Here is a 17,654-nt window from a genome sequence, read left to right on the forward strand (position 1 = left end):
CAGAATAAAAAGGTAGATTGGCTGCTGGTCATATATTGGATGGTGGCCACCAGCTGAGATACCCACATTTGATAAGCCTTAGCGAGCAGATGAGTAGTTAGATATGGTAACAGAGTCCAGGTAGCTTAGCTTAGACCTGGAATCATTTAGAAAGACAGTTGAGCTTTGGACAAATTTATTGAAACATACAGGCTGTTAGCAGAGAAATCATTCCATGGTGCGTTACATTTGGCCACTACCTTGAATGTATAATTTAAAAATTATAAATATTTTTCACAACTAAGCCTTTGGCCAAAAAAATCATTTAGCACATCTTTAAAGATCAATAAGAAATGGATTTTGCACATTAAAAAGATCAAGTCACTGAATTAAACAGTAGCAACCCCCACTAGTCTAGAATCCCATAGTGCTGAAGGTAGAGGTGTCTGTGCAAAGCTAGTCACTTGTTACAGCAATCAGAAGAGACGGGGGCAGGCACACCTGTCAGAGGTGGCGGCAGAGCTGGCATGACAGGACGGCTGGGCTGGTCAGGTGAGCATGTCCCAGAGACAGCAGCAACAGAGAGCAGTCCAGCAGGCTGTGAGGCAGGTGGATGGTCCCAGCTCATCTCTTCTTTGGTCTTCTACCACATACACTGGAGGGAGACGAGGGAAGGGGGTGAGAATGGACTGGTGCAAACCCCAGGCCCTGCAAAGTTAGCCTCCCAGGACCACAGGAAGGCTACAGCAGGGGGAAGCTATTGAGCAGACTGGCGAAACCGTGCTCCTGCCGTTGCTGCTGATGAATGGAAGGAGGGGGCTCAGCTCAGCTGCTTTCTCCCTCCTGCCACTCCAGACCCAGGACGCCCTCACCCTCACAGGGACAAGTACTAGAGAACTTGCAGAATGGCCGCATGCCAAGGCAACCAGAGTTGGTCAACCCTACTTTGTAAACCAGGTAGCATGTCGTCCCCCCGCAGGGGAACTGGGGGTCATTTCTTGAGATACAGCTGACCCATCACCCAAGAGTAACAGAGGAAGGGAATTAAAATCTTTTAAAAGGGGGCTTTAAACACTCGAAGAATTATAAAGGGAATTAAAATCTCCTTTTAAAACGGGGCTTTAAACACTCAAAGAATTACCAAGAGCCCTGGTTTTTCATTCCTGGGCAATACACAATTTCAGAATGTGACCCCAACCTCTATACCTTGACATAAACGATGAAAGAAGGCAGGGATGAAAACCTGGCTGAGTGGGTGGGTGGCTGGGCCTGTGTGGTGTTCCTGAGCCTAACATGCTCACTTTTCCTCCAAATGGAGTTGGAAACTTGAGCCCTGTCATGGCTAAGTGGTCTATCAAGAGATCTGAGTGCTAAACAAATCCATAGGTCAAGAAGGACCCCAACTGCCGGGCGCGGTGGCTCAAGTCTGTAATCCCAGCACTTTGGGAGGCCGAGGCGGGTGGATCACGAGGTCAGGAGATCGAGACCATCCTGGCTAACCCGGTGAAACCCCGTCTCTACTAAAAAATACAAAAAACTAGCCGGGTGAGGTGGCAGGCGCCTGTAGTCCCAGCTGCTCGGGAGGCTGAGGTAGGAGAATGGTGTAAACCCGGGAGACGGAGCTTGCAGTGAGCTGAGGTCCGGCCACTGCACTCCAGCCTGGGCGACAGAGCGAGACTCCGTCTCAAAAAAAAAAAAAAAAAAAAAAAAAGAAGGACCCCAACTACCCACTACTTGTCAGCTGATTTGTGGCATTAGCTTCTCTTCTGGTAAGAACATATTTTAAATGGCTGCTAGTCAATCTCTGGCCACTTAAAATCTCAAAACAACCACTGTCATCAAATTCATAAGCAGTAAGCATTTCACTTTTCCAGAGTTCAGGAATGCATGAATCTTATTAATTAAACCAGTTCTTTGGGGGTTTTCTTTCAGTTTTCTCGTTGTATCTGTTTTCAGACCCCTCTCTTGGCAGCACTTCTCCCTGGAGCCTGGTGTCATCGCTGTTACAGAGCACGCTGAGTGGGTAGGGAGATTTTCCAGGTCCTCCCATTGTATCAGCTGCCCTCTGCACGGACATGTTCCTTTTCCTTCTTCTGTGGCACAGGTTTAATCCCAGTCTACTTTCATTTGGCCCCACTCAGCAGCACAGGTCTGGGTCTAGCTGCTCTTCACCAGGAAAGCTGCTCAGAGGGAGAGGATGAATGGCTCATTTATTCCGAGTCCTCCTAAGGTCAAGTACCTGATTTCGTCTTCACAGCAACTTTGAGGTAGATACTACCATCACTCCCACTTCACAGGCAAGGAATTCGAGGCTTAGAGAGGTTAGGTCTCTCGTTCAAGCACAGGCGATGAGGCAGAGGCAAGGGCAGGATCTGAACCCAGGCCTTTATGGCTCTAAAGCCTCTGGCAAGCCAGGCTTGCTCAGGCCCAACTGGGATAGAAAAGGGATCAGAAAGAGAACAGAGGTGACTGGGCTACAACAAAGTCCTCTCTCACATCCAGTCAGAGCCTACCCCACCCACTAAAGCCTGGTCACCCCAGGCCCTGGGGTCACTGCAGCAGGAAAGCCCCAGGTAGAGTGCCCCTTCCATCTGCCTGGATGGCCTGCCCACCCCAGGATCCTGCATGGGCAGCTCTGGACAGGGAAACTGGAATACAATGGTGCAAATCCACTTGAATAACCCCTTCCCTGTGCTCTCCCTGTCACAGGATTGGCTCGCCTGCCCCTGGGACAGAAAGCCCCCTGCCAGCTCTAGAAATAGCCTGCTTGATTCATGTGCAGGCCATCCCTGGGCTTCAGGCCAGAAACTCAGCTGGAGGCTGGCTGCAGTGGGAGGGGCTCCACAGGCTCTCTTAAGTTACCATTTATTGAGGTATTCACAAGTGCCAGGCCCTGTGCTGAGGGCTTTCTGGACATGGGGCCACTCAGTCTTCATGACTGCTGTATGGGGCGTGGGCATCAGGACATCAGCCAGTCTCCTCACTGCTTCCCCTTCTCCCCAGCCTCCAGGGACAGGGCTGAGGTGGTGGTCATGCCTTTCTCACCTGTCCAAGTCCCTGAACCTCAGGCAGCTTAGCTGGGGAAACAAAAATGTCCTAGTCTTGCTTGCTCCACCTTTTTTCTCCAGTTTAATCAGGTTCGTCCTTGCCAGGGCTTTCACATAACATACTTGGAAACATGGGGAACTAGGGACTTTGAACTCGTTACTCCCAGGCAGTGCTGACAGAGGTTAGAAACAGCAGCAACAAAACGGAGGACTTCAAACCAGAGGGCTGTGACAGCCACGACAGGGGCGTTGAGTGCCCACACATACCTTAGAAACCCGAGTCACTTATTTCCTGGAGCACCAAGTTTCCCAAAAGCCTTAGGACCTTTTCACCTTTAGCTGAGGACAGAATCTCTGCTCCTGGGCTGTTGGGAGGATGGGCAATGGGAAGTAGTGCGGGTCTGGAGGTGGGAGTGACCTGCGTTTTCCTTGCTTCAGTCGCCCAAAGCGGGGATGACTAGCGCAGGAGAAACCCCTAAGGTAGGCCTCACAGTTCTTCAGAGCACCTGCGGTGGGGCCCAGAAATTTTACAACTGCATCTTCTAGGTGCAGGGTCCAGGGTACTGCATCTCCAGAGGATGCACTGAGCTGCACAGCCTAGTCTCTGCCCCAGGATCCCCACCCACCCGACAGCCTCGCTGTTCCTGGCCTTCTGCTCTGCTACCACCCCTGTCACTCCCCACTTCCCAATGGGGGACTCTGCCTGAGAACTCGTGCACTATCCTGGCTGGCACCCCATGCTGCCTGGGTCCTGGGCCACTCAGTACTTGAAGCTCAGGGGCCCCTGTGCACTAAGGCTTAGCTGGCAGTGCAAGTCACCCAGCAGGAGCTGTGGCAGAGGTGGCCCCAACCCAGGTGTTCCACACCCAGCGATGGGCCATCCTGGCAACTGCCTCCTCTGCAGCCAAGCAGAAGACAAAAAGCGGGCAGAACTATGGTTACATAAGATGTTAAACCGTTTACAGAAACTACCATCTTGGCAACTCTTCTCTCAACTTCTGTAAATGGAATGCTATTTAAAAACATAAACCTTTTTAAAAAGAAGGATAAAAGGGAGAGGGGTCAAAAGAGCAATGTGGGGGCTGGGATGGTAACAGGCACCACATTTCCAGGTGCGTTGGTAGCAGTCAGTGCTCAACCTGGGAAGAGGTTCTCGTGCCCGCTGTGGCTGCTCAGATTGAGCTGCTTCTTGGAGATCAAGTGCCCCCCTGTGGCCAGTCTAGGGACCGGGGCTGGGTTCCAGCTCCTGACAGGGGCAGGGTCTTAAGGATTGTTTTCCTTCCATCAGCATCAGCGCCAAAAGGCTCATTCCCCATTGGCTATCTAGTGTCTCAGACCACCCTATTCAACTGGCCCCAGGGAAGAAGGGACTATTCCCAGGGGACTACAGGTGGAGTGGGGGTCAGATCCAGGGGACCCTACACTGGCTTGCCTCTCTTGCCTGCAGTCAGCCGTTTGAACCAACCCTCAGTATTCTCAGCCCCAGTCTGATGTGGGGCCTGTAGAGGGGCAGGCACCCAAAGCTTTGCCACATGGATGCAAACACAGTGTGGGGTGGGGAACGTGCAGGGAGAGGTGCATGAGCACACAGATGTGGCCTAGGAGCCCAGGGTAGGTCAGAAAGGCCCAGGAAGCCCTGGGTCTCAGGTGCACAGCAGCTTTGGGAAGAGTTGAGCAGCTTCTGGCAGGGGCACCTCCCACCTTCTTGCCTTCAAGCTGGAAGCAGAAAAGATAGATGACCGATGCCAGGCCTGTCCACCAAGCTCTGGGGTCTTCTCCAGGGCCACCAGTGCCCACTGCAACCTTGGCCACCAGACACACCAACCAGTAGTTCCCTTGGTCCCAGGATCTAGGACTACTGTATTGTACAGCCCCAGAGGTGACATTCACATGGGCTACTCAGAAACCTGGTCCTGGATAGGCAATGGGCAAGTGGGGCTCCAGTTCCCATAGAGATCAGGGCAGGGATGACCTGCAGGAAATGTGAGTACAGGCCTTCTCAGGTGAAGGCTCCAATTCTCAGTCAGCCCCATTCTGGCACCTGAAACCTTCACCTGCACGGCTTGGACTTTGTAAATGATTAATCGAGTGCCTTAACATGGTAATTGAGCCTTATTAGGTCCTTCTTGTTTTGCAAGTGTCTGTACCAGTCCCAACCAAAGAGAGCTAGGCAGGAAAGGCAAACAGAAAGACCGGAGCCTCCCAGAGGGTTCTGATGCCCGCAGCCTTCTTGCTCCAGGAGTGAGGAAGCAGCACCATGGCCCCTTACGGTCCAGACCAGTGATGGGCACACAGGGCTGGCCCTCAACTGCTAAGACAACTACAGACACTGCACCTTCCAAGAAGTGCCACCAGGGGATATGATGGCTTTGCCAGGGGCAGGAGGACCTGTAGTCTGCTCAACTGCCCTTGCCCCACATTGGGCATCTAGACCGACAGAAGGAGGCCAACCAGCCTTCCGGGAGGTTCCAGAGGATCCACAATAGCCCTTTTACTACTCAGATGCAGAGGTAGGAAGGGAGGGGGAAATCTTTAAGCATTTTCCAAATAAGTAAAAACCTCAAGACAGCCATGAGATGGCTCCTGCAGGGGGGAGGAGAGAGAGAGAGAGAGAGAGAGAGAGGATTCAACTTGCTATGGCTTCAGTTCAGCTTTCCTTGGATGTGCAAGTGCAGTGGCATCGTTTACTACCCAGCGCAAAGAGGCTACACTGATAAGAACAAAATGTCCTAAAGGCAATGCCACTGTGCCTCTGTTCAAGGCCAGTGAGCACCAGGTCCATGTGCTGAGTGGGAGAGTGATAGGGTGAAGGATGAGCAGGAACAGCAGAGGGACCAGCCCAGCTTCTGTCCTTCCAGGGAATATCTGGGTAGAGGCAATCAAGGGTCTGTAGTTTTCATCGGATTCTTTGAAGGGTAAGATAGGATTAGGAACCTCTTCCACTTTCCCCTTCTTCTAAAGGGAGGTGGATATGGAGCTGACAGAATCAGCACAGCCTTGGCCCAGGCTCCACAACAGCAGCTGCCTTTGCCTCCTAAGCTCAGAGCCTTCCCTGGGCCTCCCAAGCCTCTCTTCCTACCCTACTCCTCCTGCCTCCTTTTCCTGAAGCTTCAGCTCTGGCCTGGCTTTTCTGTGAAGCTGAGTCCCAAGATACCCACTCCAAGGTGAAGCAGACTGGGAGCTGGCCAACCAACTCACCCACCAACCTGTGCCTCAGCTTACTGCAGCCCAACCCAACAAGCATTCAGGCTGCCATTGCTCTCTGGACAGGTGTGGGTGTTTACATGGATTGGTCTGGAAAGGGTGAGGGTTCGCCGAGCTGTGGATGAGTCCTTTCTTGTAGGTCTTCAGAAGTACATTTGCCACTATCCTGAAGTGGCATCCTGGGAGGGAGGCTGCCCCTGGACAAAACCAAGCAGCTATCCCAGGGCCAAGACCAAGCCCTCCCAGAAGCTGATGAAGCCTAAGGGACCCCAGGTGAATGAGTCATCTCATTTACTCCCAATCAGTCCTGTGAACAGTAGACCTAATAACACAATTTTTGGATAAACAACAAAAACCATCTAGTAGATCTGGACAAGCTGGGCCAGCCTGACAAGGCTGCACTGCCAGCACCCCCTGTGGTCTCATCCTTGGGCAACAGCTGCTAGCGCCACTAGGACACGGTTGACCGTAGATACTGAAACAATGGAGAACTTCTCAGATGCCAGGACTACAGTCAGAACTACCTTGGGGACCACCTTGGCCAGTCATTTTTTGGTAAGAAGAGGATGCTGAGCTCAAAGAAGGGAAATAACTTGACTGAGGTCACACAGTGAATTAGAGGTAGGTCCTGGCCTGTCACTGCACACTGTTGCCTTCTGGCCCAGTGCTCACTGCACAAGATCAGGCTCACTTCAAATCAGACAGCATCTTGGCTGCATGTGACCTGAAATGTGGCTATGCATCAAGGGAATGAAAGGCCTCCCTATTCTCTGTGCCCCAGTTCTCCTTCTCAATCCAAGATCTGTGTGTTAGGTTCAGATCTAGATCTCTCCTTGTTCAGAGTGTCCCAAGGAGAGTCAGGGCCCATCACCTCAGGACGACCTGGTCCAACAGTCAATTGAGATACGGAGTGAAGTCTGTCCACAGTCACAATATCAGAGTGAAAGGTCCCTCAGTCTCCATCCGCCACACCTCCACCTTCCACATGAGGGTGCAGGAGGAGTAGCTGCTGAGGAGCCTGAGCAAGGCGTGTGTGAGGGAACACCCGGGTGCATGTCAGCCTCCTTCATGTGTAACTCAATTCCAGTGCTGGATGCTGACAATTCCCGGGCAAGTGGCTGGAGATCCAGAAGTGCTTGGTATTTTCCAGTAAAGACTATGTTACTCTACAAGAAGGTTATCACCCCATTTAAATAAAACAGAGAAAATAAGAGCTTTTAAGAAACTATGAGCAACAAAAGAAGAGGTTAAAACCAGGGCCCATTTTCCCCATGTCCCTGCCACCAACTTGGGAGTTGGGCAGATCTGAGCCGAGATCCTGGCTGTTCTTCCAGAGCTGGATGATTTCAAGTAAGACACTTGATCTCTCTGAGCCTCTGCTTCCTCTTCTACAGGATAGGAAGGAAGACAGAGTTGTACAGCTACTGCCTTAGATAACACAGGAAAATGATGTAATGAGAACATAGTTAATATCATTAAGACAGGTCAAAAATACAAGCTCTCAATTTACAGAGAGGAAAGTTTCATCGTGGGGTTTCTTAAATAGTGAGATCATATAGTACATTTCAAATGCTATTCTTCATAATTTTCTAGGCCATTGTCTATGTTTACAGCACTGCTAAAGAACCGAGGTGCCTGCCGTACGCGTGCAGCACCGTCCTGTTTGCTGGTCCAGGTGCATGTACAAAGCTTGGTCTTGCAAAACATCATGCAGTGAGCAATCCAAGCCACAAGACTGCAGGGACGCACACATCTACAGAAATGCCACAAGGTGACTGTGGGGCTCAACAGCTTGTTGTGGACAGGATGGGTTCTATCCAGGTGAGTTTATAAAAGATGAAAGACGTACAGATAATAATTTAAGTCAGACTTAAGTAATTCACTTTATTTTTGTAAACTTGAGGAGAAAACCAAGAACTTCTTATACTGGTGAGAGAAGGAAATAAAAAAGGGAATCTCAAATAGTTTACGGGGGCAATGTCCTCTTTTCTGTTACACAAGACTTTAGTAAGCCATCTTCCACACTCTGAGGGGAAGACAAGCCTTAGAAACAAACTGTTTTGTATTTGGCTTAGAGGAGAGCAGTTTTACTTTGATCTTGACGCCAGCCAGGAGATTTGGTGGGGGACTGAAGGGCAGTAATGGGGAAGAGTACTCGGGACAGGATGAGTACATAAGCAGTTCTTCAGCACCCGCTCTTCTGCTAGAGTCTTGTAATGCCACTGCCTCAGATAGACCAAAGGACCACAGTGTGAGCTGGGGAAGATGTCACTGTCAAGATCAAAGGGGAGGAAGGGGTTGACAAGTATGAGAAGCCCCAAAATACACTTGAGAAGAGGACAAAACGTTTTTCTGGGCCAGGTGCGGTGGCTCACGCCTGTAATCCCAGCACTTTGGGAGGCTGAGGCGGGCGGATCACCTGAGGTCAGGAGTTCAAGACTAGCCTGGCCAACATGGCGAAACCCCATCTCTACTGAAAAGTACAAAAATTAGCCAGGCGTGGCAGCGGGCGGCTGTAATCCCAGCTACTTAGGAGGCTGAGGCAGGAGAATCACTTGAACCTAGGAGGTGGAGGTTGCAGTGAGCCAAGATCGCGCCACTGCACTCCTGCCTGAACAAGAGCTAGACTCCATCTCAAAAAAAAAAAAAAAAAAAAAGAAGAAAATTATGAATGAGGCTGTTATACCAGGCAGAAGAAATTAAGGAAAATCTAGAGAGAAAAATCTAATCACGCCTAGTACATGATGGTTCCTATGACCTTGTGATGACGGTGTAAAGACCTTGAGGGAGGGAGGATTTTCCAATTGTGGCAAACAGTGTGTGATCTTGCTCATGACCTGCTTGGAAGTGAGGCACAGGAAGACCACGATTGTGAATGATGGTGGCTGACCTGACTCAGAGCATAACCCGGCCCACAAGTCCCTCAACATACTGGCCATCTTGTAATGGCTGTTCCTTTACCCAATTTAATGAATAGTATACCTCATTTACTGCCAACTTCCAAAGACACCAATGTAATCATACACTAGGGGCTTTAACTGTAGAATAATTACAACCCAGCAAATGAATGGGCAGGCTGCCTGCCATCATTAAAGGTTATGGCATGTAACGGTGAGCAACCAATCCCACTTAAATACCCATTAGGCCCCAAAATGATCTATAGATTTGATGCAATTTCAATAAAAATCCCAACAGGAGTTTTTAATAGATAAACAAATTCTAAAATTTATGGAAAGGAAAGAGAACTAAAATGACTAAAACAAGATTTAACATAAAGCTATAGTAGTCAAGATAACCGGTTAATAGTATTGGCAAACAGACACATAGATCAAAGGAATTGAATGAAGAAGACAATAATGGACCCACATGAGCATGGCTAACTGGTTTGACACATAAGCAAAGGCAATTCATTGGAGAAAGCATTTTGAAAAATATTGGTATGGTATGCAAAACATCTCACAAAAACCCTCAGCCATTTTAAACCTCACATTTTATACAAAAACTAACCCCAAATGGATTATAGATCTCAATGAAAAACATATAACTATAAAATATTTTGAAGAAAACATAGAAAAGCATCTTCATGACCTGGGGTTAGGCAAAGAGTCCTTAGACTGACACCAAAAGCGTGATAAAATGAAATAAAAAATTGATAAACTGAACTTCATCACAATGAAAATTTTTGCTCCATGGAAGACACTGTTAAGGGGATGAAAAGACAGGCTACAGACGTAGAGAAAATATGTACAAATCACAGCCAACAGAGGACTTGTATCTAAAATATATAACAATTCTCAAAAGTCCACAGTAAGAAAACCACTCAATTTGAAAGTGGATAAAAGACTTGAAAAAACACTTCACCAAAGAGGATATACGGAGAGCAAATATGCACATGACTTCATCACTATTAGGAAAACACAAATTAAACCCACAATGAGACGCCACTACATACAATCAGAATGGCTAAAATAAAAATTGCTGACAATGTCAAGTACTGGCAAAAATGCAGAGCCACCAGAACTCTCATTCATTACTAATAGGAACGCACGATGCCAAAGTCACTTTGGAAAAGAGTAGCAGTTTCTTAAGCCTATCATATGATCCAGAAATTCCACTCCTGGGTATTCAGCTCAGAGAAATGAAAACTTATGTTCACACAAAAACCTGAACATCAATGTTTATAGCAGATGGATTCATAATCACCTAGAAGTAGAAACAACCCAAATGGTCCTTCAACAGGTGAATGAATAACTGTGGTACCTCTAATACAATGGAATACTTTTCAGCAATAAAGTATCCAAGGATCCTCATAGAATACATCAGCAGTTAACACACCAATGATTTTGCTCGCAAGGCAGTATCCCAGAATGACATTCCAGGGCAAAACCTAACCATCCCAAATCTCCCGTGGCCAAATGCACTGCAAAATCCCAAAGACCGGGGGTTTTCAAATGTATTCCTCAGGCCCCTGAGCTTTCATAAAAAGTAGGGGGTGGTTCCTCCTTGCCTCAACCACAGCAATTCTATAGTATCTATTTTCCAGACTGGAGTTGCATGTAGAGTTTCCTTTCAAAAGATGTATATTAGCAAAATCTGTGATGGTGGTCATGAAAGATCTAGACTGTTGCTACTGTTCAGAAGGACCTCCCCAGGGCATGGATGGTCATCTGTTTGGTTATCTATGTGCTGGACCCTCTAGCAGCTACTGCAGAGGACATAGTCTTTTTGAGGAACAATGTCTCCTCTGTTCAGGCTCAAAGCTGAGTGACATTAACCTGACTCCCTTACTTGGTGTCTAACCTTTTTGGAATTCAATGTTTTGTTAGCATGCTTCTGTCCAGTTTAGCAGGGGCTCCTGGCCTTCCTGCCTCCACTAGTTCTTTGCACCTGTGAGCTCACCTGTTCCATGCTTACACAAATGTCTGCTTTTCTCCAGGCCTGAGGAGCCCTGTCTTCTAGTTCCAAGCAGTCTTGTCTTTCCTTCTGTTGATTTCCTTCACAGAACAAGAACTGGAGAAAAGTCCATGCCCTCAGTGAAAAGAGTGTGGATACTTTTGCATTCTCACCTTACCTAATCTCTCAGCAACATTTGATGTTACTGATCACTCCTCTTTTCCCAATACATCTTCACTCAGCTCTCAGGACATCCCATTCTCCTAGCTTTCTCTCCCTGACTCCTTTGCAGATCCATCCAGAATTCCTTAAAGCTCAGCCCTACACTGCCATCTTTCCTTGTCCCTCCATATCTCCATCCAAGTTGATCTTACTCATGGCCACAGTTTCAATGATCAACATGCCAAGGCTCTCCACATTGACATCTCTAGCCCAACCTCTCCTCCAAGCTTCAGGTTTATATACAGTTGCTTACCTGACATCTCCACTTGAATGTCTCATAGATACTTTGAAACCTCAAACTAACCCAGTATGTTCCCCTTCTCAACCAAACATGATTCCTTCCTCTTGTTCCCAACGCCGTAAACATCACCACCAGGCATCCAGTTCCAGTCAGAAATCCAGAATCATCCCTGACTCTTACCTTCTTCCTCAATGTCCATATCCAATCCATCACCAAGTCCTGTTGATTTTACTTCTCAATATCTCAAATGCATTCATCTCTCTCCATAATTACCATGTGTACCTGTGCCCGACTCCAAACCACTCTCCACACAGAAGCCAAAGGAATCTCTTAAAAACGCAAATGTGGCCGGGCGCGGTGGCTCAAGCCTGTAATCCCAGCATTTTGGGAAGCCAAGACGGGTGGATCACGAGGTCAGGAGATCGAGACCATCCTGGCTAACATGGTGAAACCCCGTCTCTACTAAAAAATACAAAAAACTAGCCGGGCGAGGTGGCGGGCGTCTGTAGTCCCAGTTACTCGGGAGGCTGAGGTGGGAGAATGGCGTGAACCTGCGAGGCGGAGCTTGCAGTGAGCTGAGATCCGGCCACTGCACTCCAGCCTGGGCCACAGAGCGAGACTCCGCCTTAAAACAAAAAACAAAAAACAAAAAACAACCGCAAATGTGATATCATCCCTTTGCTTAATATTCTTCAACAGCTTCCCATTACTCACAAGACAAACACAAAAATCCTTAACTTGGGCTATGAGCTCCCATCTTGCTCCTGTCTGTTTCTCATCTCCTCTTAATGTCCCCTTGCTGTCTATGACACCAATTTCCTTCTCCACTTTATCAAATGAGTCACCATCTTTCCTGCCATTGGGCCTTGGCACCTGCTGTTCCTACACTTTTGCCTACTGACATCTATATATCTTTCAGATCTTAGCTCACTTCACCGCCTTGGGGAAGCCTTCTTGGACTGTGCCAGGTTGTTCCCCTTTTATATGTTTTGATGGCATTACATCTCTTCTCTTCACAGGGAAGTATGATGTCAGTTATTATCTGTGGGTTTATTTAATGTCTGGTTCCCTCCCTGGAGTATAAGCCCTGCAAAAGCAGGGATTGGGGGTTTGTTCTGTGTGGTCTGTCACCTGACACTCTGGAGCTACGTTTACGGAATGCATGATTGTCTCTGTAGAACCCAGGTGGTTTCCCTGGAGCATACACAGGACAGACTGAAGAACTGCTCCCCTCACAGCTGAACTGACCCCAAGGTAATGGTGTGACAAAGATGGGCTAAAATTTTCTAATATGTGATCCCAATGGAATGAATAAATTATTTCCACCAAGTAATAAATGTAACATTTTAAAGAAGTAATCTATTCACAGTAACATTAAAATTATAATATACTTAGGGAAAAAAATCTAATTTTAAAAACCAATAAGGATATGTGAGAGCTATACGAAGAAAATTATAAGACTTAAAGGACATAAAAAGAAGACAAAAATAAATTGAGAGATTCCTTGTTCACGGTGGGAAGACAATATTATAAATATGTCAACTCTTTCACCAATTACTTGATAAATTACATGCTGTTCCAATCAAAGCTAAATGTGGTTTTCTGTAGAAACTAACACACATTCTAAAATGTAGATGAAAGAGTAAAAGGCCAAGAAAGCCAAGAAAATTATGAAAAAGAGTAAGAGGTATATGTTTATGCATGTGCTGGTGGAAGGAGGGTACACATCACACCAGATTCCTGATTCTAGCTAATATTCTAATTCGTATATGGGAACTTGGTGTATGACAAATCTCATCTCAAATTAATAAGGAAAGGATTGAAACTGTGCCCCAGGCCAGGCGCGGTGGCTCACGCCTGTAATCCCAGCACTTTGGGAGGCCGAGACGGGCGGATCACAAGGTCAGGAGATCGAGACCATCCTGGCGAACACGGTGAAACCCCGTCTCTACTAAAAAATACAAAAAACTAGCCGGGCGAGGTGGCGGGCGCCTGTAGTCCCAGCTACTCGGGAGGCTGAGGCAGGAGAATGGCGTAAACCCGGGAGGCGGAGCTTGTAGTGAGCCGAGTTCGTGCCACTGCACTCCAGCCTGGGCGACAGAGCAAAGACTCCGTCTCAAAAAAAAAAAAAAAAAAAAAAAAAAAAAAGAAACTGTGCCCCAAAGATTAAAGACACCAATCCCTAACAGAGGTTACAAGATGGCAGACAAGAAACAACATGCTGAAACACTAAAACGCCTCTGCTTATGAGGCAAAAGAACTGGCTGAAATCTGTTACAACCAATATGGCCAGCTGGAGTTTGGATAGAATGAGCCTGCTGATGTCACAGCCTGAATTTCCCTGCATGTTTCATACTAACCCCTCCCCTGAATTTGCACATAGGATCCATGAGGTAGCATGAAGAGATTATTATACATACCCCAGGACTTTCCAAACCTCTTCTTTCCTTCCACCAACCACCTCTCATCCTGGAATCCACCCCTCTAACCTTTTCTAATAAAATTACTGCCTTAAAGCCAGGACAGGGAGACAGATTTGAGCTGGAATCCTGTCTCCTTGTTAATCAACTTATAATAAAAGCATTTCTTTTCTCAAAAACCCAGTGTCATGGAATTGGCTTCTAGCACATCAGGTAGTGAGCCCCTTTTGCTTGGTAACAGTATGATCTAATTAATACATGGAGCTGGAACTACCAAGATGGAAAAACAAAACTAGAATCTTATCCTATACCATGATTAAAAAAAAATAAATTCAGGGCCAGGCGCGGTGGCTCATGTCTGTAATCCCAGCACTTTGGGAGGCTGAGGTGGATGGATCACCTGAGGTCAGGAGTTCAAGACCATCCTGGCCAACATGCCAAAACCCCCGTCTCTACTAAAAATACAAAAATTAACTGGGCTTGGTGGTGCATGCCTGTAGTTCCAGCTACTTGGGAGGCTGAGGCAACGGAATCGCTTGAACCCAGAAGGCAGAGGCTGCAGTGAGCCGAGATCATGCCACTGCACTCCAGCTTGGGTGACAGAGCAAGACCTCGTTTCAAAAAATAAAATAAAATACAAAATTAGCCAGGTGTGGTGGTACATGCCTGTAATCCCAGCTATTTGGGAGGCTGAGGCAGGAGAATCACTTGAACCAGGGAGGCAGAGGTTGCAGTGAGCCAAGATCATGCCATTGCACTCCAGCCTGGGCAACAAGAGCGAAACTCCGTCTCAAAAAAAAAAAAAAAAAGAAAAGAAAAGAAAAAGTCAGGTGGACTAATGACTACATCTGAAACATTTTTAGAAGAAAATAGACTCATCTTTATGAGCTTGGAATAGAAAATGAGTTTTCAAAGACTAAACCATACAAAGCACGAGGGAAAGATGATAAACATGACATCCAAAATTTCTCATACTAGAAAATACACTATAAAAAGATTAAGAGAGGCCGGGTATGGTGGCTCACACCTGCAATCCCAGCACTTTGGGAGGCCGAGGCAGGTGGATCGAGGCAGGTGGATCATAGTTCAAGACCAGCCTGGAAAACATGGCAAAACCCCATCTCTATTTTTAAAAATACAAAAATCAGCAGGGTATGGTGGCACGCACCTGCAATCCCAGCCACTTGGAAGGCTGAGGCACAAGAATTGCTTGAACCCAGGAGGTAAAGGTTGCAGTGAGCTGAGATCATACCACTGCACTCCAGCCTGGGTAACAGAGCAAAACTCCATTCAAAAAAAAAAAAAAAAAGAAAGTCAGATAGGAAGAAGATATTTGCAAGCCTATAAAAGATATATTCTATCCACTAATATTTTTAGTGGATAGAATATATAGAAATTCCCTACAAATCAGTAAGACAAACCAACAGAAAAGACAGGCTAAGAATATATATAAGCAATTCACAATTCACAAGATATGTACAAACTGCTCAAAACTTACATGTTTATGTTCAAGGTCACTAGTAATCAGGGTAGGCGAATTAGTGAGATACCATTTCACACCTACGAAAGGTGCTAAAATTTAAAAATCTGCGAGTTATTTTCAAAGAAAGAAGAAAATGGAAATTGTGCAACAGTAGTTGTTTATTCCAGTAACAGGAGGTAGCAGGGCTGTAGGGAAATACTTGGATTTTAGCTGCTCAGTCCAAGTTGTCCAGGAGGCAGCAGCAGCAGAGAGCAGCCCAGCAAGCAGCCAGGACTGCCTGACACCCGCTGTCCATCTTCTTTTCCTGTTCTATCACGTACACTGTTGAAGGGGATGCAGGGCAGGCAGGGGAGAGAGAGACCCAGTCAGAGGGGACTTGGAGTGGCAGCATCCTGGTAGAACTTACCACACTCTGCAGAGACTGGTTCTGTCTAGATTGTTAGTTCCACGAGGGCAGGGTAGGGGCCAAACTGATCTGATTCACTGCCCTTTCCCTGCTTTAGTGTCTGGCACACATCAGGTACTCAGCAGCTATCAGACCATTTTCCTGCCACCTCTCCTTCTCCAAGCTGACCAGGAAACCCAACCCAGTACTTTATTTATTGCTTGTCCAAAGTGATCCAATTCTCAATGCAACCCTTGCCCTGAGCCTGACTCCTGCAGCCTGATATGGCAGGCACCGGAGGAAATCTTTACACATGATTTTATTTAATCCTCCCAACAGTGCTGTATTACTATCATCATTTTATAACTCGCATATACTATTAGCAGGAGTGGGAATGGACAAAATCTCTTTGAAGGATAATTTAGGGGGAAGGGGAGAGACAACAACTGCAACCCAGAAAATTTGTATCTGGAATTTATCCTACAGAAATAATTGTCCCAGTGTTCAGAGATCTATGTAAAGTATGGTTGTTGCTGTATCAAAATAACCCCAAACTAGCTTTAATGTCTATCAACTGGAGTCCAGTTGGGTAAATTAAAGCACACCACATAATAGAATACTACACAGCCACTAAAAGAACCAGGTGGTTCTTCCACGTGGCCAGTAATTTAAGGGATGAAAGCAAGGTCTAGAGCAGTGCATCTGTTTTATTTGTACAATAAGAAGGATACACACACACACACACACACACACGTTTCTGAAAGTATACAAGAACTTAAAAAGTTCAGGGTGTGGAGAGAGATGGAGATTTTCACTTTGCTTTTACATTTTTCTCAAATCCAGGCTTGTCTGATTCCAAAGCCACACTCAAAGCTGCTCCTGGGGGTCCTCATGGCAGGAGGGTGGGGCCTGGCTAGTTTTAGAATGCCTTGGATCTCTTCAAACGTCTATTTCAACTGCCATAAGATAGTTCCAGGGGCTTTAGGGGCAGTGGGCACTGACCAATCTGGGCTCCTAGCCCCAGTGGCCCCATCCTCAGTTCTGGGCTGCCTCCCTAAGTCACTGTTACCCAGACACTTCACATGGTCCAACTCCCTACAACCATGCTCCTCTTATAGCCTGACCTGGTACCTCCTAACCCATAGTTCCACCTATCAAATATGCCTTAAATCCAATTCTGTCTCCTCTCAGGCGCTGTGGCCTCTGTGAGCTCTAGGCTAGCACTAGGACTTCTGCTGGGCAAACCTGGCAAGTAGGGGATGCTATCAAATCACAACTCCCCCTCCAAGGAGCTCAAACCAGAGAGAACCCCTACACTGCTGCCATTCCTGGGGCTGAGTCCCTATTAACCCTCTCCCCCGGGCCCATGCCAGGTCCCAAACAGCTCATTAAGGCTCCTTTTGCAACCCCTGGCCCTCCACACCAGGTGGCAGTACTTCAGAATTTACCAAATCAACCCCAGCCTCTTCTCTTAGGGTTCTGGAAGGTAGTCAGGAGCCCACCTGAGCCAGGTTCTGGAGGAAGAGGGCATCAAGGGAGTAGGCACCATCAGTCTCTGCCTATGCACAGCCTTGAGGATTCCATGATGCTCCAGGGGCCACCTCCAGGTCCCTAACCAGCCCCCTGGCTCCCCTTACCCCAGTGAGTGTGAACATCCATCATACTCTGCTTTCTCCTCTCACTTCCTCAGCAGAGCCCCTCCATTCTTGACTCCCACACCGATGCTCTCCACCTCTGCCAGTCAGTGACCTCAGCAGCACCAGGACTCTTGTCAGGAAAT

At 47.3% G+C, this 17,654-nt stretch overlaps 1 protein-coding gene across 1 annotated transcript in view; it reads right to left on the minus strand.

Moving 5' to 3' along the window:
* Positions 1–158: 158 nt before the first annotated feature.
* The window catches only part of CYSTM1 (cysteine rich transmembrane module containing 1), a 65,238-nt gene continuing 47,742 nt past the window's right edge, over positions 159–17,654 (minus strand). The window contains exon 3 of the mRNA XM_008014652.3: positions 159–634. Within this exon, the coding sequence (XP_008012843.1) occupies positions 528–634 (107 nt within the window). The 3' untranslated portion in view covers positions 159–527. The remainder of the gene's footprint in view (positions 635–17,654) is intronic.

The sequence above is a fragment of the Chlorocebus sabaeus genome, chromosome 23 (genome assembly GCF_047675955.1).
Source record: "Chlorocebus sabaeus isolate Y175 chromosome 23, mChlSab1.0.hap1, whole genome shotgun sequence".
Classification (NCBI taxonomy): Eukaryota; Metazoa; Chordata; class Mammalia; order Primates; family Cercopithecidae; genus Chlorocebus; species Chlorocebus sabaeus.